At 24.1% G+C, this 27,821-nt stretch overlaps 1 protein-coding gene across 1 annotated transcript in view; it reads right to left on the bottom strand.

The window, feature by feature from the left end:
* Positions 1-27,086, bottom strand: part of LOC145833825 (C-Jun-amino-terminal kinase-interacting protein 4-like) — a 40,300-nt gene extending 13,214 nt beyond the window's left edge. Inside the window, exons 1-19 of the mRNA XM_082941020.1 lie at positions 26,987-27,086; positions 26,549-26,715; positions 20,662-20,800; positions 20,035-20,250; positions 19,833-19,903; positions 16,498-16,595; positions 14,673-14,847; positions 13,515-13,593; positions 12,834-13,011; positions 12,421-12,527; positions 11,727-11,859; positions 11,179-11,356; positions 10,464-10,672; positions 7,689-7,925; positions 3,664-3,856; positions 3,352-3,519; positions 2,590-2,794; positions 661-720; positions 158-198 (exon numbers count right to left, since the gene is read on the bottom strand). Of these exons, the coding sequence (XP_082797146.1) occupies positions 158-198; positions 661-720; positions 2,590-2,794; positions 3,352-3,519; positions 3,664-3,856; positions 7,689-7,925; positions 10,464-10,672; positions 11,179-11,356; positions 11,727-11,859; positions 12,421-12,527; positions 12,834-13,011; positions 13,515-13,593; positions 14,673-14,847; positions 16,498-16,595; positions 19,833-19,903; positions 20,035-20,250; positions 20,662-20,800; positions 26,549-26,623 (2,562 nt within the window). The 5' untranslated portion in view covers positions 26,624-26,715; positions 26,987-27,086. The remainder of the gene's footprint in view (positions 1-157; positions 199-660; positions 721-2,589; positions 2,795-3,351; positions 3,520-3,663; positions 3,857-7,688; positions 7,926-10,463; positions 10,673-11,178; positions 11,357-11,726; positions 11,860-12,420; positions 12,528-12,833; positions 13,012-13,514; positions 13,594-14,672; positions 14,848-16,497; positions 16,596-19,832; positions 19,904-20,034; positions 20,251-20,661; positions 20,801-26,548; positions 26,716-26,986) is intronic.
* Positions 27,087-27,821: the final 735 nt, after the last annotated feature.

The following is a 27,821-nucleotide window of genomic DNA, read 5'->3' on the forward strand; positions in this document are numbered from 1 at the left end:
TTTTCAAATGGTGGTCGTATGATTTTACAAAAACTAATTGTTCATGATTTTTCAAATTGATTTGATCCGGATTCCCTATTTCAAAATAAAGATCCAAACGGATACAGAAAAGACTAATAACTATCAAGCATATGAATGTAATAAAAAAAACACTTACTTGAACTGGTTTAGGTGATTTTATGTTTCCAGTTTCGTGATCTGTGCAATTTTATTAAGGCTACTTATTTATATTTATAAATTTATTAGAATTTCATTAAGTACAATAAAAAATCGTCATTATTTAACTTGCTGTTAAAATAAAAACTACTTGACTTAGGGTCGGCAGCTTTTTTATGAAACGGGCCAGGTTTACTGAACAAAATTTTTCGCGTGGCATGTAAAAGTTTTTGGCGGGTTTTTATATAGTTTTTTTAAATTATCCTTTGAAATAAAAAAATACATAAAAGAAACAGCTGTTAAACTGACTTATTAACCAAAAATGTTGTTAAATTAATAATTTATTTACTATAATAGTTTAATAAAAAAACTGTTTTTTTTATTAATTAAAATAATTTTAATAAATTAATAATAAACAATTCAAATAAATATTGTTCAAATTTAAACTTTTAGATGTATGAGAAACGTAAAAAAATATATTTACAAAAAATTTATACTAATTACCTGCACCGTTTTTAGTGTCTTCTTTATCCGAACACGTTTTATAATCTTCCAAGTTTACTCCTAATAAAAATTTACTGAACAATAACAAACATCTTTAGTCATACATTTATTGTAACTTGACTTTCTTCGTTAAAATTAGCGGTTTATGTGCTTATGCTTTGGACGGTTGTGATTTTAATTATCACAAGTATAAAGGGCCAAGAAGTAAAAAAATAACAAAACAGTATCCATAAAGTAATAAATAAAAAAATGTAAAACAAGATGAATTTTGACTGAGCATGTATGAATACTTAGTAGCAAATGCGTGTTCATATTGTGAAAGCAAGTAGTTATGTTCATTTTTTATTAAAGCATGTACAACATCTGTTTATTACTATGCTTTTAATGAAATATACTAAATTAGCGGAGAAACTTTTTTCAAAAAATCCTAAACAAAAGTAAAATATATGCATTTATCTGTGATTGAGTACACACAAAGTTGCTTTGAATAAAGATGAAAAAAAAAGTATCCTTTAATTTAAATTAAAAACAACTTTGTAATTAAGTCACAAAAAAGGTTTATTTTCATAACTTCAACATCAACTTTATACTCAAAATCTATAAAAATTAAAAAGCCTTATAAAAAGTTGCACGAAATTGCTTTTTTTAAACGAGTTTTTTTTATTAAGCATTTAAAAACAAACATGGTTGCCACTGATCAAGCAGAGAAAAATTTCCTGACTTTTTCCTGACTTTTTACCAAAATTTTCCTGACTTTTCTAAATCAAACTCTTAAATTAAACTTATTCTAAAATACATAATCTAACAATTGAAACTATTAAAAGATGTTCAATATGTTTTAAGAAAATTTTTGCAGTTTTATAAAGGATATTTTACTAATTTATACCAGATGAAGGCATTGGAAATAAAATTAAATATTTTTGTAAATTTCTAGGAAAATTTTGGAATTTTTTTCTGACTTTAAAGGACTTTTAATTAATTTTTACCATTTGAAGGCTTTGGAAAACAAGGAATTTTGTAAATTTAAACTGACAAAATCTGACTTTAATTTTTTCTTATTTTATCAAATTTCCTGACTTTTCCTGACATTTTTTTAAAACCCCCCATTTTTTCCTGACTTTTCCTGACTTTTGTCATTTTTTAAAACTTTTCCTGACTTTTCCTGATTTCCTAACTTTTCCTGACCGAGTGGCAACCCTGAACAAAATATTTTTATCATACTCAATAAATTTGTTTAGTTTGAATTCTTGCACTTTTTAACATTTTGAATAACAAAAAAAAATTATACATATTTTTAAGGGGAATTTAAAAAAATTGTACAATTACAGAAAATTTAATTAAGTAACGCATCTTACAAAAAATCATAATTTTTTAATTAAAATAACTTTAAGCTTAGAATTGATATTTCTCGAATATTTGTAAAAAATCTGATTTAAAAAACAGTTAAAAATGTATAATTCAATAAATTGAAAATATAAGTAAGATTAAAATAGTTTAAAACATGTTATAAAATATTTTGCAGCTTATGTTTATATATTTTGGTATAGGCTACAGAAAACATTACAACTTTTATTTATAAATAATAATTATTATTAATGAACTTTACCGCAAGATCAACAACAACAGCATCCGAGACAACCTACGACCGGTTTGGTCCTAATTAGAACTCATCAGGCAGGTTGAGTCGGTCGTAGGTTGTCTCGGATGCTGTTGTTGATGATCTTGCGGTAAAGTTCATTAATTATTATTGATGGCGCGAAACATCTCAATTCTGTTGATGATGGCCGTAGTAACTACTGGTTAAATAATAATAATAAATTACCGTTTGTTAAATCATAATGAATTCGTAAAATTTTTGTTCGTCAATAAAAACTTTTTTAATTTGTACTTTTTTTTTGTATTTAAAACTAAATTCTTTATATAACTCACCAGGGACACTGCATATGCACAAAATATTGGTGTCAGAGGAACCTACAACAAAACTCTGAATTACTTTGCTTGGATGGCAAGCGTCCTTGACAACCACCCTGCTTCCCCCCTGGTGCTTGTCACTAGCAACCAGCCAGATGTAGCTACTGATCATCTGACTTCGTTCAGACTCAGTTTTCAAATTCTGCTGGTGAGTTTTCAACTCCTAAAACAATGTTACAGAAACATCAGTTACTTTTCATCAACTTTTTCGTATACTACTAAAGTTTTATCCCAAAATTTCTGTCTAGTAAAATATTATTATATGTTTTGATTTTTCGAAAAATATAAAAATATCTCAACTTCTAGAGAAAAAATAATATATTTATTTAATTCTTTCAAGATTTATTAATGCAAACTCAGTTTCGGTCAAAGACATCGTCAGTGCTTATATAAAAAATCTTATTCAAATAGAATAGTAAAATACTACAAAATATACTTCATCTATAGCAATGTTCGGAAAATATGCAGCCCGTGACATACTTTTTAGCTAAATACGTTCTTTTTATAAGAATAAAAAAAGTTTTTGCGATAAAACCTTACAAAAAGGCTTTTAACTTAATAAGTACTAATGCATTGTTAATTATTTTACACAACTGCGGTTTGCAAAAAAAATTCTAAGAAAATTGGCCCGCGACTTATATAATGCTGCCGACCCCTGATCTTAAGTAATATTATTTAAAAAAAAATACCTCTAGTTTGAAATTTCCTAAAATTAACAACCTTATTAAGTTGGTCAACACTTGTTGAATGGTTGTTTGAGTCTTCATCTGTTTTGTTGCTGCCATCATCAGCAGGTTTGTTAAGATAGAACACGCTTTTATCACCCATAACATAACCACCATCTTTAGTTCTTGCGTCAGATATATTGACTGCGCTTGCACACCAAAGCTTGTTATGAAAATAAATTTATCAAATATTTTTTAAGACAGGAAAAAAAAAAGTTATAAACTACGTTTACGAACAATAATATATAAATATAATAATGTTATCGTTAGATCTAAAACATACGATGCTAGTATAAAAAAAATTAACTTTGTAGTTAGGCTTATCGTCAAAAACAGGACCGCAGTAAATAGGAACAGGAACTTTTGTTCTGGAAGTGGTTTCCGACGTGCTTGTGGAAGTTGGTAGAGCAGATTGGCTGCTTGTAGGTGAGTTTGGAAGACTCCAGCCGCAAGCTTGCAATCTCCCTTCATTATTAGATCTGCTTGTTGATTTTTGCTCACTGTACAATATACGTCAAAAGTTTTTTAATCTAATTTATTGTTATCAGTTTTAAAAGTAATGTTTATAACATTTCATACAATTATATTTTTTAAGTAGCAATGAAAATACATACAACTAAAAATAAAATTTTTGAGTAATACTTTTATTAAAATATGTTAATGTTTTATGTAACATCGTAATAAAGTTATGAAATGACAATTTTCTAACTTTATATAAATATATAAGTATTCTTATTTTAATGTGTACAAAGTGTATAAAATAAAAGAGAACAAGTATAAAATTTTTGACACATTTTACTAGTTAATATTTTTACTTAGAGAGTGAACTAACCTTTAATACTGACTTGGTTAAGTTTATTCTCAAACATACTATATAATTTATACTCAAAATTATATTTTACTTTAACATAAAGTTAAGCAATAAAAAAAAATATAACAAACATTAGTTTCAATATTTAGCTTTTGAAGACTCCTTTATGAACTTAGTCAAAAATGCAAAAATATATTGTCAAATGAAAGTTATAGAACTTGTTTTACAACAGAACCTTTATCACTATTCAAAACTTTATCTGAACCTTTTGTAATACTTTTTTATGTGCTAATTGTTTTAAAATATCATTTTATATATTAAGGTAAACGCACGCAACATTTATAACTTTCAGCTACTAATTAAACTATAAGTTATTGAGTAGGCAACTTCAAAATATTTTTAAAAGCATTTCAATTAAAAAACTTAGTGTAACTATTTATTACTTTACATAAAACTTAAAACTAAAGTGAAATTAAATTTTAAACTCTTATTAAATAAAATATTTAATAAAAATAGCGTAAAATTTATGTTCTATACGTAAAAAAAATCGTCGCAGTTATTTCAAAGTCTTTAGTATGTCTGACATAGTAAGTGTTTTTGTTTTACTACTTTTTAAAATATATTTAAAACACAAAGGTTAAATGAGTTAAGAATCGACAGATTTCTCTAAGCAATAGGTACAAATTTTTTTTTGGGCTGTCGTGTGTTTGTGGTTAATAAACAATGGGTTCAATAAAAAAAACTATTTGATTAGCACCATTGTTCCCTCTTAATCAAAGTTTTGCTATTTAAAAGTTTTAATTTCAATAAAATAGTTTAGGATGTTTTGCATAAGTTGTTTAAAGATAAATCAAGGCAGTAGTTAAGTGACTTCTTGCTATAAACTATAGAAACAAAATAATAAATTAGACTAGCTATATAAAACAAACCGAAACCGCCTAGCTTTTTTCAATTAAACTAACCATTTTCTCTTATATATTTGTTGGGTTGCAAAAGAGTCAATTTAAAACATTGTTTACATCTTATATAAGTACGCTCACATAAAAACTATGGAATAGTAAACAAAAAATATTGATGAAAATAACTATTAAATCGGCTTTTTTAGTAGACGTAATTTCCGATTTAAAACATTAAACAATTAGTTATACCAAATCTTTGTTATAGTAAACAATGGTTTACCAAGATGTTTCTAAAAATGGGTATAACAAACGTAGCCAAGCTAACCTAGTTTTATTTGAAATTATCTTTGAGATAATAAATATTAGAGAAAAATGTTGTTATAAAATTAAGAAAAAATTATAAACTACACATTTTGTCACCTTAAAAATTAAACTAAGCTTTGAAAACATATCGAAAAAACTGTACTAGAAATTTAATACCTATTCAAAATAAAATTCTAATAGTATTTGTTAACCATAAAATTTAACCTAGATCAAAAACAATTCAAATACTTTCACTTAAATTCTATACTTAAAAAAGGGAAGGGCAACTTTTCTGGTCGGATGGTTAAATTTACCATATAAAACCTTTAAAATAAAAGTATTAGCGGACATCATAATTTTGAAAAATAGTACTATGAAAATTAAATAAGAATTCTTAAAAACAAAATTGTAATGAAATGGTCAGCTAATAAATAATAATGTGTAATTATAATCGAGTTTAGAGTTTATTTATAGATTCAACTTTCATTAGATGTTTCAAAACTAAAAAATACTTCGCAGGCTCTACGTTCCCCACCCTTGGCCTACTTTATAAACACATTAAAGGATTTGAAATATATTGCAAAAAGTGATAAAGATCTTTGAACTGGTTTTAAATCCATAAAATTTTAGAGACATATTAAGGACTGTTTAGGGTAGTTTAGGTAAGTTTTCTATTCAAACTAACATTAGCTCTGAAATATTATATCTAAATTATAAAATATAGGTAATTTATAAATAAAAAAACGTTTTTTGAAAAGAAATAAAGTCTTTATCAATACTAAAAAAACAATTAACCAGTAAATAGAACATTGAAAAAATAATTTTTAAAAAATATTTAGTTTTTCCTTTGTACATTTCAAATATTCTTACATGGATTTTTAATAGCTCCAAAACGTTAACATCATATGTCTCAAAATTACTTTGGATCTTATAAAGCTGTAAGAATGGTTAAAGTTTAAAATTTATAAAATACCTTGTAAAAATAAATAGGATATCCTTCTAGCTATAAACTATTTCTAAATGACTTGTAACTTTCAAAAACTTATAAGTTATTTAGATAAAAACTATATTCTTTAAAATAGGTTCAATATGGAGCTACTACAACAACAAACAATTATTTAATATACATAGGCTAAACTAAGCAAGCTATTTACAATTTAGAAAACTAAAAATGTTAGCTATATTTATGGTAAATGAAAACTATAAAAACCCATTATTGCTTAGATTGACTTCTATATTTAAGAATTTGCTAAATTTACTTATTTAAAAAAGTTCAAAATAAAACAAGCATACTTATTTGGATTTATTAGAAATTGCACTAAAATAAAACAAATCAAACAAAATGAATTCAAAACAAAGTTTCAAGCGAGTATAAACAAACAACATTATACAACAAATAATATCGGCATATCTCGTATTTGGCTAGTAAATTTAATATGGTAGTCTTTAGGACTAAAAACTAATAAAAAAAAGTGCTAAAAAGAATTAAAGTCTATTAATAGTTAACATTTTAACGAAAAATAAATAGGTGTTTTCAATTATTTTGTGATGATAAAAACATTTATTATATTAATTTAAAAAATTAACTTAAGCATTACGCTATATAAAATTCATCAAATTTTTATTAAAATTTTAAGAAAAAAAATCGATAGTACAAAAGTAAGAAATTCAAAAATGCTTCAGTACTTTTATTTTTATAATTTTGTTTTTTACTATTAGATAGACTAAGCGGCTACCATCTTCTTTCTTTAAAAAACAAAAAAAAAGCACGATATTAAAACACATATAGTTTTTGAACACCAAAGCAAGCAATATATACTGATGTAGTAAGCTCTATAATGAACCTAGAAATTATTAGCTATATATGTGGCTAGATTTTTGGACTTTTAGATGCTTCTTTGATTTTAAATCCAGAAAATAAATAATAATTGATTTTGTAATTGTTAAGATTTAGGCGGAGATCTTCTGTAATACCTGGTTGATAATTTACGTTTTAAGAATTTAACATAAGTTTGTTAATTAGGTGCTACACTTTTTAGTAAATAATGATCTTACAAAAAATTATTATACTTTAACCAAAACGAGTCTAAGTTTTTTGAAAATACCGAACAATTTTTAATCATCTAATAAGCACAATTAAACCTAGTCGAAAATATTACCAGTAATTTTTTATTTTTTACAAAAATAACAATTTCTTTTAGCTCTTTGTTATAAAATCTTTTTTTATTAGCAAGTATATACTTATAAGCCTTGGTCAATGTGAAAAACAGCATTCTAAATGGAAAAAGAGACATGGAGTACGACTGAAAAAAAACATACTTTTTTAGGGAGTCAATTGTAGGGCTCCTGCCGTAGAACTGATTTGTGCTTTTGCTCCTCGGCATGACTCTGCTGTTAAACGCATTGTACTGCATGCTTATCGAGTTGACGACAGATCCTCCGCCACCTCCAGCCTGCGTGTTGCTTCTTCTCTTTACCGGAGATTTTTCGCTTGTCACAGAAGCGTTGAGTGAAGAAGATGAAGCTTCGTTGCCTGATTGGAAGAGACGGTGGAAACTGTTAGAATTATTGTTAATATTAATACTGTACTTGTATTTTTATTTTAATCTAAATACAAAACGTATAGATAGAAGTATTAAGTTTTTTTTTTGTTAAAACATTTTTTCACTATATAAGTTTTTTTTCAGCAATTACACAAGTTAAAACTTTACCAATGACAAAATAAGTAACCTTTAAGAAACTTTAGTTTAGTACTATATAAGCATACATGTACATGAAACAAGCGTCCTAACTGCTGTTACTAAATACATTTTATTTATTTTCAATAAAAATTTTTTAGATATTTTTTCAACAATTGCAGTTCTCTTAAATAGTAACTTTTATTTTTATTACTTAAATGGATAGTATAAGTGACACATGAAGTAATATTCTTAATAAAAAACTACTATGTCTGTCTGTATTAATAAATATTTAAAACATATCTATTCATAGGGATTACATAAAACTTAAACTTAAAAACATTTGAAAAATTTATTTTTTTCTAAATTAAAAGCTAAATGCTACATTCACCTGTTGTATAACTAAGCTTAGTAAAGCTAGCGTCTAAAAAGCATAGTTATACGGGAGTTGCATAGCTATAGAAAGGTTAAAACTCTGGTTTTATAAACTTACTTTTATCTTAACTTTAAACAGTATCATTACTGTAACAATAGCAAGATCAATTTAGTGTAAGTTTTATTAGAAACTATATCTTCACATAGTATTAACTTATTATAAAAATTAACACACATATTCCTATAGTAAGAAATAAATTTGACTACTAATAATTTCTTTTAAGATATTCTATAAACTAGTAGCAATATTTCGGCTATCTTCTTCAAAGCTGAGACAGTTTAGCAATAGTAGAAAGTGTAAGCAGAAAGTTTGTTGCACAAATTAAGATATGTAATTGTAAATATTAAGTTAATATAAAACTTAATAAAACTTGTTGTTAACTAATATTACAAACGGACATTCAAATATTTTTTTAATTTATTCAAATTCCTAAGATCTGTTCATTAAATTAAAAAAGTATTTTTAAATCCGTAACTTCAATAGTACTTAGTAAGTTCTAAACAAAGTTTTAACAAAGATATTTTTTGGTTACATAAACTAAAGTTAGCTAATATTTCTAACAACTTTTAAGCCTGGTGCCACAAATATGTGTAAAATCTAATAAAACAATATTTTCATACCCACATAATTTAAACCTCGAAAACCTTAAAATTTCTGCATAGGTTAGTACGTATTACTATATCTTTGTACATAACTAAAACTTATCTTTCAGTTTTACTATACAAACACCAAAATAATAACTAAAAATGTTAAACTTTCTATTAATTTTGTGTACAAAAACTATTTTCTTATCCGCTATTACAAAGTTTCTAAACAAGTAGATAATTTAAAAACTAAAAAAATTAGAACACAGTTCAATTAGAATATCAATCAAAAAAACTTAAAGGGGACAAAGTATAATAAACTAAAAAATGTTTGACTAGTATACCACTTATTATTATATATAACTTTTTTTTTCAATTAAATTACATTCTTTGTAATTAATCAACTAGTTACGGGTAATGTAAAAGTATTTAATACTGTAGTTCATTAGCTAACTACTGAGTCCTTAAAAATGATGCAAATTAAAGGTATAAGTTCCAGTAGAAAATAATGAAGAAACGATTATCTATCAGGCTTTTACTTTATTTTGAGGGCCTATGTTTCAAAATTTCCAAAAAAAAAACATGCTTAAATTTCAGTTAAGAGCGCTTCATTTATTAAATAAACAAAAAATAAATTTTGTGTTTATTTAAAAGTTTTACATCTTTATACAAACTTTATTAGAATTTGAAAAGTTCATAAAGTTTTAAATTTTTTGTTTAAATGGTATTAAATTAAAGGATAAGCCTTTTTTTAGATACGTTAACTTAAAGCAGTAAGTTTAGGAGAATTCAGTCTACTGTATAAATAATTAATGAGATTCTCTCATATAACTGTTATAAAGTTATTTAAAAAGTTTTTTTTTTCAATTTTTTAACAAAATTTACGTCATTAACATATCAAAACTAAAGTTATAAATTAATTAAAAACCCAATTACAAAATCTATTTTATTAGTTTGTAATTTAAACTGGCCAAAATTTAGCAAATACATTAACTTTTAAGTACATTAATAGCTTAATAAGTAAGTAGTAAGTAAATAGTTTTAATTATAATTTTAAAGTAAACAATGTAAGATTAGTCTTGTTCACAAAATAAAACTAGTTTAACGAATTCAGTTAAAGTTCCCTATAGTTATTTTTTTAAATGAAGCGATTAAAATACGTTAAAGTGCAATCAGTCTAGTGCTTATTGAAATTATAGCGAAAATACCTGAGCTTTGGTGGAAAAAAGTAGAACTATTGCTGCTAGTTAAGATAAATGAATTTAAATGTTTTTAAAATTAAATTAACTTATAAAAACTGTTTTGAAAACTAATCTAAACATTTTCTATTTAAATAAAAGAAACTTTTGAACAAATTTTAACAAAAAAAACTTAATTATACATAAATAAGACTTACAAGTGGAAAATAGAAGATTTTTTGCTACTTCGATTCTCATGCAAGTTCTTTTCATCATTCAATTCTCTAGCAGCCCTCAGGGTTTCCGTCCACCTGACGGCTTCCTGCAATTCCATCAGTCGTTCTTTGTACTGATTCCTTTCCATCAAAACTCTTGCCATCTCAACTCTCGTGAATCTCCTACGTTGTGCCAACGGTATTACACCCTCCTATGAATCAATTGATTTATATCATAAATGTTTAGTACGAGTAAAAAGACAAACGATGTAGAATATGGAGTGAATTGATACTTTTTTCATAAAACTATTAGTATCTTTAAGCTTTAGCTTCAAAATTTTTCGCAACATTACTTTGGTTTTTAATTTTACATTTGTTCTTATTTATTGCGTAATGAAGTTAACTGTAGAAGCACTCATAAAACTTTAAAATAGAAGTTTAGAAAACTTAAATTATTACTTATGTTGGCACTAATTACTTGTCACTTAGTTTTGATAAACTAGCTTTAAAACTGTTAATTAATTATTTGTAAAAACTTTAATTAAATTATTTATTGTTTTAAAAAAAATTTCATTTACTTTTTTTACTTCTTACTGTTAATTCGTTTAGAAAAAATTTAATGGTTGTAGTCAAAACATACAGAAAAAGAAGATTATATTTTTCTTTTTAAAGCTAAATTATATACTGATAAATTTTTAAAGCTTTAAACAAAACTAACCTCATCATTGTTATTTTTTGAGTTTGGCGTTGAAGAATCACAGGGAGAAGTAGAGTCATTAATGTGGTCTTTTTTAAGTTTTTGTATTTGTTCCTGCATTTCGGTAATATTTTTTTCATAATCAATCATCTTTTTTTCCAAGCCAGACTTGCTTTTTTCTGACGCAGCAAGTTCATCTCTAATATTAAAACTTAATAAATAAGCTGATTAAACCTTGTAGTTAAAGTTTAGCAAAGTACAAATGGTAACTTTAAAACAATGTAAGAAAGTTTATAAGATATCTTAAAATAAGTTTTCAACAAATTCAGCTTGGTAACATTTACTTAAAATTCAATATATTTGTTAATTAGCAATTAAATTAAATAACTTGTTTTGTCAGATTTGCAAGTTTGTTATCTAAATGCAAAATATAAAAGTATGCACGTTAAATATTTACTTTTTAAAATACATTACAAGAATAGCATTAAAACTTTCTTAATTTACTATCATGAGCAGTTACATTAAAGTAGTACAAAAATGCATAAATGTGTTAACGATAAAAAACAAACTTTAAAAGGGTGTGCTGCGTGGAAATTTGGTCCAACTGTTGAATTAGATCATCTTTTACTACATTGAGCGCATTTTTGGTTGCAAGCAGTTTGGTATTTTCAGTGAGTAGGTTTTCTACTTCTTTACTCATTCCTATTGTTAGTGTTTATTTATTAAAAAAAATCATTTTAAATTTACTTATTAACAGTGAAATTTTCAAAATAGATAAAGTAGTTGCTAGTAGTAAAAGATAATCAATATTCTTTTACGTTTGATTATTTTATAAAAAACACAGATTGAAGTATTATTATCAAAAAGGAACTTAAAAAGCCATAAACAAACATTACGATTACTAAATAAAAATTAAAAATGATTTTAGTTGCAGACAATTGCTAGAAAGTTTTGAAACATAAAAACGATTTGATGGAGTAATTTTTTTTTAATAATAAAAAAATACCAAAATATCCGATTTTTACTTAATATTTGAGTTTTGTAGTCTTTTAAAGTACTATTTTTTTATAAAATTATATGTGAGTAGACATAAACAAGGATTTTTTAATAGTTGAAAGAACATAAATATTCAATCATCAAAAATATGACTTGTCTAAATTAAGGTTATAGGGGCGTCAATTAAATAACATGAATGCTTTATATTAGATTATATTTTTGTATCTTTAAACTTTTTTTGTTAAATGAAACTTAAAAAAAAATCACCTGCAATATCAGCTCCTTTGTCAACATCACCCAGATCTTGCATTGAAAGTTCGGCAAATAGAGAGTTTTCATTGGCTGTCTCTTCCTTAACTACAATGCTTGATGACCTTTTTTTTTAAACTATGATGTTAAATCTATCTGAACAAAAAAAAAATTAGAATGAATGGTTCAAAGGTAGTCTGCCTTTTTATAGAAGAAGTTGGACAGCTGTGAATAATTTGAACATGCAATAAAATTGGTTAAAAATCCCACAGTAAAAAGCTGTTTTAACTCTTTGAAAACAAAAACAACAGATTCAAAAGTCTTTCGTTTATCAAAACATTTGAAATTTGTATTTAAATAGAAACAATAGATTATATGATTAACAAAAACATAGCTATTTGAAAATACCGTAATATTTAAAGCATACAAACGTATTTAAAAGGTCTTGATTTTCAGCGTGATGTAAATTGTCGCCAAAAGCTAAAACGTCTTTTTCTACAAGCGTTTCTTTAGTTATTTTGTTATCATCATTGCTCATTGATTTTTCATCCATAATCTCATCAGACTTTTCTAATGTTTCGAAATTTTCAACTTTCTCTTCACTTTTTTCTGTATGAAATCAAAACTAGTTAAAAGAATTTTTATAAAACCTAATGGGCGTGTAACGTTATTATAAAAACCTAGGTATGAAATTTCAACTGTGTCTAATAAACAAACTATTATTATAAAAAAAGTATTTTAGATCAAATTATTATAATAACATTTAGTTATTTATAATTCATGACACTTACAAACTTTTAATTTATGTGTATTACAATGAACACATTTAAACAATGTTATTTTATAAACAAGCCGATCTGTCATTTTAAAACAACGATATAACAATTATAAAAGTAATAGCTAAAATAATACTTAAGGTATATAATCATAATTTTTAAACTAATAACATTGTAAATTACTAAACACCAAATAAACTAATACTAGTGCTTATGAAAATTGTTAAATCTGTTAAATGTAAAACAAAACAAAGAAAATCAAATATTTTGGTAAGCCTAGCAACACAAAATATACTTTTATTCTTGCATGCATTATACTATCTTAAAAGTGCTTACCTTGGTTTTCTAACAAGTGGTTTTGGCTCTCACTAGTCACAATACTTTGATTTCCAATAGGTGTGCTGGGTAGTTCATCCTAAAATAGTTTTAAATATGTTAAAAACCACATAAAAACCACACAACTCCATTTTAATTTACACTCCACATCTTCAGCAACTAGTGACTACAAAATTTAAAAACATATATTTTTCTATAGCTATTTTTGACTTATTTAATTTAAAGAAAAAAATAAAAAATTCTAGTGCATATAAACTATTAGATTATTATTTCAAATAATCTGAACAATGCATTTTAACTGTTAAAACTTGAGTAAAGTGCACAAAGAGTATAAAATACTTTATCTAGTAAATTTATGAGATTAAAAAACAGCACTTTATTAAACGTACAAAAACAGAGCATTAAGTGACTTAATCTTTGAAACAAAAGCATAGACATTTATATACATTTTTATTTAATAAGGAATAAAAAAATAAGATGATAAATTAATAAAAAAACTGTATAAAGTAAATTTGAAAAGAAAAAAGATTATACTAAACTGTTACACGATCAAAGTTATTAAACAAAATTCAAGTATCGTTTTGTATAGGTTTCATGGTTAACTTATTTCGATTTTTACTGAAGAAACGGGAGTTACAAGCACATAAAATGAAATCTAACTTTATAAGATATTTTTTTCATATGATTTTAGTTTCGGTAAAATACAGTTGTTCAAAAAATATAAAGTAATTATACATACATACCACTTGTTGTTTTGTTTATACAAAAGAAACTAATATATACATTTCTTCATAAAACTTTATAATTATTTATATATAAGTTAGCAAAAAAGTTTATTTTGATGTAAATAGTAAAAAAAATGTTATTAGAAACTATATAGACTTATTATAAATAAAGCAACAACTAGTTTAATTTCATCTAAAATTATTCAATTACTTTTAAGCAATACTTACAAAAATTTAATGATTTTAACCCAAAGTTTTACTTAATGTTTTTTTAAATAAATGCAGAAAATCTAACTATCATCAAAGATATTTAATACATTAAACTACATAAAAAAAATTTTACGAAGTATACAAATCACTACAGTGTAAAAACAAGATATTTGTTATTTTACCTAAAGTAATTAAAAAAAATTAAAAACAGTGAAAATTAAACTTTCAATGAATGTAAATTGAAATCTTTAGAAATATGATGATCAATTGGCTCATCATCATCTAAAACAGAGTCATCTGCCGTTAAAATAGAAGTTTCACAGCTTCCGGACTGCATTTTTTCACTAAAATTAGCATGGGTATCCAGTTGAGAGGGAGACTTTTTTTCTACTTCTGTTCTGTATAAAAAAAATAAATTATTGTACCAGCTCTATTTTATAAAGTAATTGCATTATTTTTATATGCATAAATAAAAACATTATAAAAAAAGTTTGTGATATAGTAAAAAAATAAATTAATTAAAGTAAAAAGTATATTTATAAAATTTATCGAATATAAAAATACTAGTAAAAACCTTTAAGTAGGTCTGTACTTTTCGAATTAAAATTATTCTGTTATATCCTTAAAACAAAAACTAATTAAAATTTTTACTTCCACCTCAAAAGTTTTATTGTTTAGCTTGTTTTGTACTATAAATTTTGACAGTTTACTTTTGTATTCTGAGCTAATTACATTACAGTATTTTTTTAATGATTTTATACACATATTTCACAAATTGATGTATTCTATTATGTTTGGTAGTATAAAATATTAAGGTATGTTGAATTAGATATAAAAATTTGTTGGTTTTACTGTTTTTAAACATTTTATCAAACAATTAAAATATAATACAAATAAATTAAAATAGTTTACATTAGACCAAATTTTAATAAAAATATTATTAAAACTAATTTAGTTAGGTAAACTATAATCATTTGTAGAAGCCAATATGATCAAAAATTATAAAAGTAGAGGACATTGAAATTGAAAATTTTTTATCATTAATAAAAATATTTGATACAACATCAATTCATTATAAAAAATGATGTTATAAATAAATCTAAATACTTATTAATAAACATCAATTTCATCTAAAACTTCTCTGCAGTTTTTTTTTATGTCGTTTATTTTTTAGTAGACAAAATATTTTACTAGACTATTTTCGAAATTACTATGGTATAAAACTTTTTAGTTAAAATAGTCGAAATGTTTTTATTGCTGCTTACTAAACATTAAATATTGATCTAAATAACTTGATACTTTTAAAAATATTGAAGGTAAAGCTGTGTTCAAATTGTTAGTAAGTACTCTACTTTTTATATGTATTTTCAATTTTTTTCAGTAAAAGTAATTATTAATTTAATATATTAATCTGTAAAAAGATAAATGACATAGTAATAACCTAAGACAATATTAAAATGTTTATGAATAAATAACAACAAGGCAGAATTATAAAACCATTAGCAAAACTAAAAATTAAATCAGAAAAAATGTATTTCATTATTATCACTAAAACTAGTTCAGTGAAAAAATGGTTTGGATAACAACAACGAAAATAATAAACAGTTTACCTGATCCATTGAAAAAAAGTGCTTTAGAAATTAGGTTTTGGTTAGTATATATTTATTGATACTTACACTGTAAATAGTCAAACTAATTATCAATTTAGACACACCACAAAATATGATTTCTAGATAAAAATATTTATGTTTTCTTAAACAAAAAATAAAACCATCTAATCAAATAAAAACAAAATTAGTAAAAATTTTAAGATTATTTATTATTTAGCTAAAGAATTTTTTTTATGAATGCGTAGTAATTTCTAAAACCAAAAAAAAAGTATAAAACGTAATCTCTAATTTTATTTTGATAAAATTGTTAACTAAAAAGTAATAATACAATACCAGTATAGGGTTACTAGTTTAAAATAATAAACAATGTTTAAGTTTTTCTGGTTACACCTTGTGGAGTTTATTTTAATATTTCATTTTAATAAAAATAAAACAAACTTTGGTCGTGCAACAGGTGAGCTTGGACTTTCCGCTAAACTTTGATTCATTTGTTGAAGTTTAGTTTTTTCTATCAACTCTACATAAGATTGTATCATCTGAAGAATAAACATTTGCAGTTTTTATGCATATATATACATATTTATTTAAAGAAAAATCTTGTAGATTTTAATCAAAATTTAAAACATATTTTTTATCAATTTGATATTCATATAATTTGAAAAATAAAAATAAATTACTTAAATTTATGCGCGTTCTGTTGTCGTCTTTGCTTTTTTGTGCAACAAGTTTGACAATGGTAAAAGTTAATAAAGTTTTTATTTAAAGGTAATTAAAATTCGAATAAGTAACTGTCAAGACTGTTTTAGTTCTTTATGAGCAGATTTTATAACTACATTGACTTGTTATTTTACTTATTTTTTTACTTTTAGGGTGACTACACAAGAAAACTTCTAATGTTAAAAGTAATTAAAACTTTAAAGATGTTTACTTTACCTGAAATTATTTAGATTAATTTTTTATTTAATTAATAAAACTACTTTAATCTAGAAATATAAGGTTTCAATTGGTTAAGTAGAATTTCAGAAATTACATTGTTGATTTTATAAAGTAAAGTACATCTCTCTAAACAAGCCATGTTGGAGAAGCTTTTGTTGTAATGACCAGATTAGCTTTTTGCCGGATAAAAATAAAGTATTAGATATTTTTTTAATCTAATACTATACTTCTTTTATATTATGTAATCCATGTAATAAAACGCACACTATTTCTTTTTTAATTTTCTTTAAACAATTATTTCCACGAACCAGACAGTTAAAACAAAAAAAAATAACAAAACAAAACTTTTTTTACAATTTAAAATCAAACTAGGTTTATAATTTGCACATTATTTTCATTATGGGATTAATAACTTTTAAAGTTAAAACAATTATTCTAGCTTAATAAATTAAATCTACTTCTCGGCTAAAGCATCTAGATTAACGAGGGTCAAATAAGCGAGGATGTACTGAAATATATATTAAAAAAAAACAAGTTCTACTTAATTTATCTTCAAAAAGTATCTAAAACCATATAGGGATGGTCAAACACTTATTAAGTAAAATAACATTGGCCTTTATAAAAATTATCAAACTATGTACTATAAAATACTTTTTACAGAACAAAAAGAATTAATTTTTGAGATATAGTCCAGTCAATTGTGCAAGAGTTTCTAATACAAATGTATCGAAAAAATTTCATTACTGACTTTCTTCGAATTTTGAAAAACTTACTAAAAATCTACTTTCTCCTTCATTTTTTAATCAATTAACCTCAATTTTTTTTTAAATGTGCCTTACATCAATAAAGAAACTTTTATTGTATTGATCAAATATAACATTTAAGAAGTTTATGAACAAAAAAAAAAAAGAATTGTTTGTTATCAAATTAAGAGTAAAATGAGAAAGTTTCAGAACGATGACTTCTTAAGAACTGTGATAAAAGATATATTTTCAATGAAATAGACTTTTTTTCTTTTACCTCGTTCCTTCCATAAGGATCCTATTGAACTTTCAACTTCGTACTCTCATATCTCAAAAGCTAATTTTAATTTTACAAAACGGTAAAAAGCAACTGCTAGCTAAGCTAAAGATCTTTAAAATAAGATCAACATATAAAATTTTTTTTTACGCCTGTATGGTCTTAATAGGGTACACATAGGCTAAAACTGTATATGAAATAAGTTCAATTCAAAATTTTATTAACAAAAAAATGCTTCACTCGCTTGAACCAAATCAAACGAGATCATCAGTTGAACAAAATCTGTAAAAAAAAATTATGTAAAAATGTAAGAAGGCATTAGGCTAAACTTGAAATAAAATACTAAAAGCTTTAAGTTTGAATATATGATATAAGTTAAACAACATGAATGGAACTAAAATATTATCATATATATAGCAATAACAAATACAATAAATATTTAATTTCATATAAAACACTAATATTCCAAAGAAATTGTATGCAAAATAAAAAACAACTTTAAAGAAAACTTGTTAGTTATAACTTAAATATAGCTATGTATCAAACGAAACGGGTCAAAATTGCACATAGACAAAATTGCACGACAACAATTTTGCACCAAGGGTCAATTTTGCACGGAGGATCTTTTTTGCACGTGAGTAAAAAAAAAAACAGAAAAAATATATATTATACAAAAAAAACAGAAAAACTAAAATATAAATTTATAAAAAAACAAAAAAAAAAGTTACTGACCGACGGTAAGGGTTAGGGGCAACAGTGATAGTTAAAAAATAATAATAATTGACTAATAAAAAAAAATAAAAAATGATCCTGACCGAGAGTAAGGGTTAGGAGTAACAGTGAAAGTAATATTTAAAAAAAATAAATTAATAAAAAAAATTTTAAATAAATAAAATATTCAACACGTGCAAAAATCTCTCCGTGCAAATTTGTCCGCTCGTGCAAATTAGACACCTACCCGTATCAAAAGATGTTGCTTACCTGCCAAATGAAATAATGATAGAAAAAATAAAATGTTGCTACTAAAGTTTAAAAAAACTTTTTTTACACACGTATAGAAAAATTACTTTCAAAAAAATATTAATATTTCATTAAAAAAAATTATGGTAAACTTATATCAACATTTTCACAAAATACCCAACTTTACTTAACCACAGCTAACCATGTTTGTACTTTTCAATTTCTTAAGTTAAAGGTACTTGTTTGAACTAACTAAGTTAAGCAACATTTTAATTGACTAAAATTAAATCTACACACATGAAAACTAAAACAAAATGCTTGATCATGCCAATTTGATCATCAGACCACAAGTTTCGGTAGACTGATACCGGTTTCGTCCTTATTAGGACTCATCAGTCAGTCACAACCGAAAAACCTGCAGTCTTCAATCTACAAATGGTTTATCATGCTTTCACATGAAGCAACCATTTGCTGGCAATGATCAGTCACGTCAGCATTGTCATTTGCCGTGCAACGTTTTAAACATTGTCCACTAGGCAAGACATCTGGTACGCTCGTTTTAGTACGATCAACAAAAAACATCGGCGAAAGTCAGCAGAGCAGAAGCTTGGACCTTCGTTTGCCTTGAGACAAGCTCAATTTTAACAAAATGGTTGATCATGCCAATTCGATCATCAGACCACAAGTTTGTTGAAACATGTTTTCTTTACTACTAAATCTAAGGCAAAATCAAAAGGAAACATCAGACCAAATCGTATTTATATTACTTATTATAATAAATAGTTTACTTTTTAAATAAGCTATTAGATCATGTTTAAAAATCAAGCGTTAAAAACAATAAAAACAAATGAACCCACCTCATTATGTCTAACATGCAGCTCAGAAAATTCTCTTTTTGCTTCAACATCACGGTCTTGAAGACGCTCAACTACAAAGAAAACACATGTCAATAAATATTTCTATATTGTATTAAAAAAAACTAAAAACTGAGAAAAGCCACTTTACTAATAAAAAAATTAAAATTATCTAACACTTTAAAAAATATACAACTATACTAACTTTGATCAGCATAATTTTTACACTTCAACTCAAGATGCCTATTTTCGCTTTCAAAATTTTCCATTTTTAACCTTACTTCTCTACTTTGTCCTTCATTGATATCCTCGTTTTCCATTAGCTGTTGCTCAGCTTCTTTTCTAATTCTCCTTTCCATCTCATATCTCGTCATCAACTGCTCGTTATCCTCCTTTAGCATCTCCTGCTCTACCAGGAAGTCTACCAATTTAAGCTAGTTATTAATATTCGTCGTTAAACAATATGTTTTTTAATTAAAATTGTACATCGTTTTGATCAAGTATTTACTGTTTATAAAGAAGCTTTTTAACAATTTGGTACTTGAAAAACTAAATATTTTTTGAGTTGAGGAAATATACTTCAAGATTTTTTTTAAACTATGCTTTATTTTTTATAAATAAACAATTTCCAATATCTTTTCAAGTTCTAAATAAATTCAAAATTATAAAAAACTTACAAAAAAATAAGCCAAATAACTAGTAACAAACAATATTTAATTTTAAATTTGAAATATTTCCAAAGTAAGACTATCCAAAAACTTTATAAACATTAATTTCCAGAATTTTGTAAACTGAAAAGAATAGTACTATTCAATAATTAAGCTAAACGTACTGCTACACTTAGTAAGGGATTGATCTAAAGACTCAAGGATGGTTACAATGAGAGGCATTAATTCTTTGATACTTTCTTCTCCATAGCAACCCATCATTCTTTTGAACTCAGCATAGACACTGTTAGCTAGTGCCTGAACCTAAAAAGCAATATACTTTTTATATTTAGCAATTTAAGTGTGTATGATATTCATATTTTTATTACTATTATTATTATAATAGCAGTAATAACTATTGTTACCAGTTATTGACATCAATCTCAAGTTTTGGATAAAACTTTAGTTTAATGATGCTCTTAGTTTAAAACTTTAACATTTAAAGAACATAAACTTTACTTTTTTTATTTTTTTCTTAAGTTTTACTAAAGTAAAGGTTCACCTAACTAATATCATAAGCTCCTAATAATTTTGTAGACTTGTAATATAATAATATGTAAGTTTTGAATTAAAATATTCAAAAGTATACAAAGTAAAACATTTAAATAAGTTTAAAAAAATTTCCGACTAAAGAAAATAAAATTTGTCTTTTATTTTTTCATCAAAATATTCAAAATGGTAATACAGGCAATATTATAATACTTGAAACCAACATATATATTAACATATATATTGAGTTATCTTTCCTATTAACAACCCAGTTGAAGTGTGTTGATTCGTTGACACACAGAAACATATGTTGGTAGAATAAAGGAAGATTACTGTATAATTTGTTTTTATTTATATTCCAGTGAAGTTACTTTACTAGGATCTTTTGTTAGCAAACAATTAAAACTATATTTTGAACAGTTAGAAACCAACATATATTCATTTTTTTGATAAAACAGAAAAGAATAAGTAAACATAAGATTCCTAGATATTTATTAGATGTAATAAGCTATTTTATAGGTGTAAAGATACTAGATCAATTTTTTATAATTGGTATTGGAGTCAGGTAAAAAACTAAGTATGTTTTTATGAAAGAACATTTTTCAAATACAAAAAATATGCGACTGAAACAAAAGTTAATGTTTTATATATTTGAAAATTTATTAGTAAATTTGAAATAAATGAAAAATAAAATAAAGCTTTTTTATAAAGAAATCTATAAAAATAAACTAAAAACTTCTCACAGTACATTTTCGAAACTTATTTCTTACTGAACATATATTTGTATTTAACTTGAAAAAGTTCTTTTACTAGTTAAAGAATATCTTTCATAAAAAAAAACTTTACAAATCATAAAATTTTAATTTCAAAACAATATTGCTTTACCTACAAAAAGTAATTTTAAGCTAGAATTAAAATTTGCAAATTAGTGCCTATATAAGTTTAAATTATATCTCTATCTATTATTTTTATATTTTACATTTATTTAGGACTTTATAAGCAAGTATTTATAAAATGTAGTATTATATCTTGCAGATGTTCAATTTATAACCTTGGACCAGAACTAAAAAAAGGATTTTTATCAAGACTATTACTTTTTGATTATTTTATGAAGAAAATTTCAAGATAAAGCTAGGTTTGATCAAAATAATGTTTAAAGTTACATTTAAAAAATTATAATATTCTAAAAAGTCAAGTTTTATGGAAGAAACTTTTAGTGTTTATGCATCATGTTATTTTAAAATTGCCTTAAAACATATTTTTATTCTATTTAGAATTGAGAAATTAATAATTTAGTTTTATTTAATTGAGAATGTTTTCTGACTTAACTTGTTGATGCTTAGTATTTTCAAATTATAAATAATTAGTATAAATTTTTTATATAAATATTTAGGAAACGGGTTAAATATACACTTTTGCACGAAGGGACATATTTGCACTAAGACACTTTTGCAAAAGAGTTCACTTTTGCACAAAGGGTAATTTTTCAAAAGATTAAAAAATTATATAATTAAAATAAAACAATTAAAAATCAAACGAAAAAACAAAAAAATTAAAAAAACAAAAAGAAGAAAAAATAACTTACCAACCAAGGGTAATGGTTAAGGGTAAGAGTGATAGAAAAAAATGAAAAAAACTAATAAAAATTATAAAGAAACAAACAAAAGCAAGAAAAAATTAATTAATTACAAATAAAACAATAACAATAAAAAAGTTACTGACCAAGGGTAAGTGGTAACAGTGAAATTAATAACAAAAAATTACTAATAAAATTATATATAAAAAAAAACAATAAAATTAAAATATATCATCAAAAAAAAAAAAAAAGTTATTGACCTTTGGTAAGTGTTAGGGGTGATATCAAAAAAACAGTGATATCAAAAAAAAAAAAAAAAAAAAATAAAGTAAATTTAATTAAATAAAGTTCAACCCGTGCAAAAGTATTTTTGTGCAAAAGTGACCCCTTGTGGAAAATTAATGCCGTGCAAAAATGTCATCGTGCAAAAGTGACACCTACCTAAATATCTAATACTTTACATCTCACAAGCATATGTATATATACACAATCTGTTAGCAAAGGAAAATAACTCAAAATATGACTATTTAGTTTTTTATTTAATATGTAATTACTATATATAAAAAAAAACATTATACTTCAAACAAATCAACAAAGCTTTTATAATTCTAATAATCAATCATAACATCATTATTGTAAAAATATCTAAAAGAATAATATGTAGCAAAATATGTGATAACTTTTGCTTTGTTTAGAATCTTTTATTTAGCTTTTAACATTCTTTTAATAAGTTGTAAATTTTCTAGTCAATTTTGTATACTCATAGATCTCAGTTGAAGGTGATTAGATCTTTTGTGCAAGACTACGAATATGTAAGTACAAAAAGTAATACACAAAAATTTATTCAATGGAAAGAAATTATATGGTTATGTTAGAAAAAAAAATGTATTCTTACTTTTTAATAAAGTATTTGTTAGAAATTTTAGTTGTTAAACAAAAATTAAAGAGTTATAAATGTTAAATCATTATCAGGACTAAAAAGTATCAATTAAAAAATAGTTTAGTGTTTGTGTTTTTAAGTAATAATAATTTATATCATAGTTGAATATCAAACACATATGTATATAAATTGACAAACAACTGTTTACAACATAAGCACAACATCGGACAACATCATTTACAAATTAACTCACTTGAATTGGAATTTCTGGACTAGAAACATCCTTTTAAGAAAAATATTATTGTGACAATAATAATAATTTTTAATTAAGACTTAAAATAAACAATTAAAGACATTATAATGATCTTAAAGTAAGTTGTTTTAGTGTTAAAATTATAATTCTTCATGATAAGATTTTAATGTTTATTTATGGGTTGAAGAAAATTGTTAATTAAACCACAACTATTGTCAAACATCTATAAAATGTGCAAACATATAAATCTTTAAATTATCTTTTAGATCAAAATTGTGAAATATGCCTGATTTTTTTCCGCTCAATGTAACTTTTTTTTTAACTAGTAAAAAATTATATGTTCAATTTTAATAGATTAATTTAACTTCATCTATGGTTAGTAGTAAAATAAAACTTAAGTACTTATTATAGGACTTCCACTCTTTAAGGCAGAAAAAATTGTCCTGAAGATCAAAAACTAGCCTGAGTTTACTTTCAAACTTCAGTTTTTTTTTTAATACTTTAGTGCAATTATTTTTAAATTCACTGTACATATAACAAATATAAATTTTGACATAAAAAATTTAGAGGTAAAAACATGTTTAAATAAGCATATATATATATATATATATATCAGTCTTATTGATTTTTAAAAAGTTATCAAAAATTTTAATATGCTATGCAACTAATAAAAATGAATCAAAACGTTAAAAAAATATTTTTTATAATTAACAAGGTCTAAAATACTTTATCTACAATGCAAAAATAATTAAAGACGTTGATTTTTGTATACTTCTACCTGTTTTAAATCATTAAGAGCTGGACTAAGGGCAGGACTATAACTATATGCTTTCAAAAAAAAATGTTTACAAACTTCTATAAAATATATCTGCGTTTTATTTAAGTAGAGCAGGGTTTTCCAAACTCATTTTTATAACTGCCTTCTAAGCAAAAAATTCAAAATAATTGTCTCTTTATTAAATATTGCCGGCTTTGGAGAAACACTGTATAAATTTAATTGTAACAGAAATTTCATTTTTGAAAATTTTATACCAGAAACAGAAAGTTAAAATATATAATTTACTTTAAAATACTAGTCTTTTTTTTTCTTATTTTACTCAAGCAAAATTGACTTATTTGTTTAAATCATACATCAGAGTCAAAAATTGACTTGTAAGCTAAAAGTATTTTTTTAATTTAACTAAATCCTTTATGACTGCCAAAAATTTCAAAATGATCTTTTTCCCCTTTACTAGTCATTTTTGAGTTATATGAAAAATGTTGTAGAGAAAACCCAAAAAAGGGCTAGCTGGGGTTTTTTACTAGATAATCAAAACCAGCACTAAAATATAAACAAAAATAAAATAGTTAAACAGGTTAAATGACAATTTAAATTCCAAAAATTTTTTTAAAGTTAAAGTTTCAATGGCCAAAACACAAAAAGTAATAAATACTTGAAAAAAATATGCTTATAAGTCTAATTGATACCTACAAGTCAAACACTTTTTTGTTTTGTGAAATAGATATTTATTATAATAGAGTTTTAAAACTTACTATATTTTATAACTTTTTTTAATCATTTAATAGGAGAGTCAGACATTATTTTTTTACTAAAAATAACATTGGATCTTATATAAAAGCTTGAAGTACAAAATACAAGCCAGTTTTTATAGAATTGAAAAATCTTATCTAACTTTTGAGATATTGTAATTTTTATAAAAAGTTTCCAATACAAACATATAGACGGCAACTTTTTCTTGGTCAATTTTCTCGGAAATTTAAAAAATCACTAAAGACTTTGAACGTTGGAATTTTAAAATTATTAAAAATTAAAAAACAGGTAGTTTTTTTTAAATAAAAACTTTTTTTTTTTAAATTAAAAAAATTCCTGTGGTCAATCTTTAAAAATTTAATAATACACTTTTTGTGAAAATTTGAAGAAGATTGCTTAAAAAATGAAGTAGGAGATAGATTTTTTATGGTCTTTTTTTTGCGTTTTTAGTTTGTGCCTTCCATTAGGAACCTATTGAGGTCACTGACTTTGATCGCTCATATCTCAAAAATTACTTTGAATTTTTTCAAGCGGTTAAAAATGTCTGATAGTTCAGATAACACTCTATAAAATAAGATCAACTTGTAAAAATCAAGGTGTACTTGCTACCCTATAACCTTAATTAGACCTACTATGCTTTTTTTCAAATATATTTTACTTTTTGAGTTATTGCCCTTTAATAAATGATTTAAGAATTTAAATTGTCAGAATCTAAATTATCTAATTTTGAATAGTTGTTCAACCAATGGAACATTAGTTTACTATAAAATATAAAAACTTTTAAATTCAATCAACTCAAATTCATATCAAATGCAACAAAAACATAACTAGCCTAATTTTTTGAAAAATCTTAAAACTTGCCTGAGTTTCTCAAAAAATAACTAAACTATCCTCAGTTTTGCAATTATTTCAACTTAGCAAAAATTCTTCAAAAACTTCAAATTAGCCTTATTCTATAAAATGCTGTAATTCAAAATAGACCAAAGTCTAATAAATAGAATCTATATTTTTACTAGTAAAGTAAAAAAAGAGAAAATTGTTAACTGAAATAAGAACAAAATGTCTAAACATTTTTGTTATGAAATTTAAGAAAAATTCTTTGTACTTTTTGTATTAGGTGATGATTAAATAACATTAATTAAAGTAAGTTTAAAATATTTTCAGAAATGTTTTATTCAAAAACTTTAACTTTTAACGGTAAAAACAAAAACACAATACTTAACTTAGTAAAAAAAAATATTTACTTTTTCTTACAGTAAAAACTAGTAGATATTTCAACTGACTTTTTCAGATGACAATCCATGAATATCTTGATCTGAGTCATAAACTTCACTTTCGTCAAAATCTATGGTACTCATGATGTAGATTTATTATCAAACTTTTTAAATTCTTTTAGGATATTAAAAAGCTATAAATTTAGTTGCATCTATTATATGTTGATCAAAAGCACCTGTAAAAAATTAACTGAATATATATTTATAACATTTTTTCATAGATATACTAAAAAAAAATGTTTAAGTTAAATACCTATCAAACAGTGATGCTTAAAAACTAATTGTGTATTTTAATTTTTTTAACATTTTTAATCAGGATTGTCAAAAGTATTTTCAATTATTTCATTTTTATAAAAACCTGTATTCTTTAATAAGTTTTTAAAGATATTTTCAAAAATATTTTTGAAACCTTAGCATTGAAATAACATAAATCATCTAGAAACCTACTTTCAACTTGAAACTATTGTTGAAGGTTTATTTCTTTAATTTACATCAGCATTTTTTTATATCAAAACAAACATCTCAATTTAACTTGTATAATACTAAAACTGTATTTTGTTGTATATTTCATGTACTTTTTTTCCTTTATAGAACGTATTTTTTCTTAAAAATATTAGATTAAACTTTGTAGTAATTAAAAATATTAGTTATACTGAATAATTTTAAACTCTAATTGAAATTGTGAAGTTTCTCAGAAGTTTTTTAATTTAAAAACTATAACAAGATCAGTAGTGATAAAATAGTATGGATTGACAGTAAAACTGCTTCAAACTGAAAAAACTATCTTGTTGTTAATATAAAACTCACAAAATAAGAGCAAATTTTTATAACAAAGTAAGATTGGCAATATATTTCATTAATTAATACTACTAAAAGTATTACATAAATTTTCAGATCTGTAAAAAACAATACTTTTAAAGTAAAAGTTAATAAATATTGATGCACAAAACATTATACTGGACACAAAATGCATACTTTACAAATAATTGTTCATACTCTATGCCATAGTTGTTTTTTCACTTGAAAAACAAAGGTTAAGTTCATAAGGTCATGAAATTTTTAACATATTAATTAGAACAATAAAAAATAAACAGGTTCATAAATGTACATTTAACAACATATGATTGAAATTCTTTTTTAAAGAATTGTATATGTTAGAGTGTAATGGCCTATAATTTGAAAAATAAATATATGTGTTTCTTAAAATTAAGTTCAGATGGTAGTAAAAGTGTTATTACAACAATCAGAACAATAAAAAAAATGTTATAAATGGGTTAATGAT

This window comes from Thalia democratica, chromosome 4 (assembly GCF_965202585.1).
Source record: "Thalia democratica chromosome 4, ktThaDemo2.hap1.1, whole genome shotgun sequence".
NCBI classification, from domain to species: Eukaryota; Metazoa; Chordata; class Thaliacea; order Salpida; family Salpidae; genus Thalia; species Thalia democratica.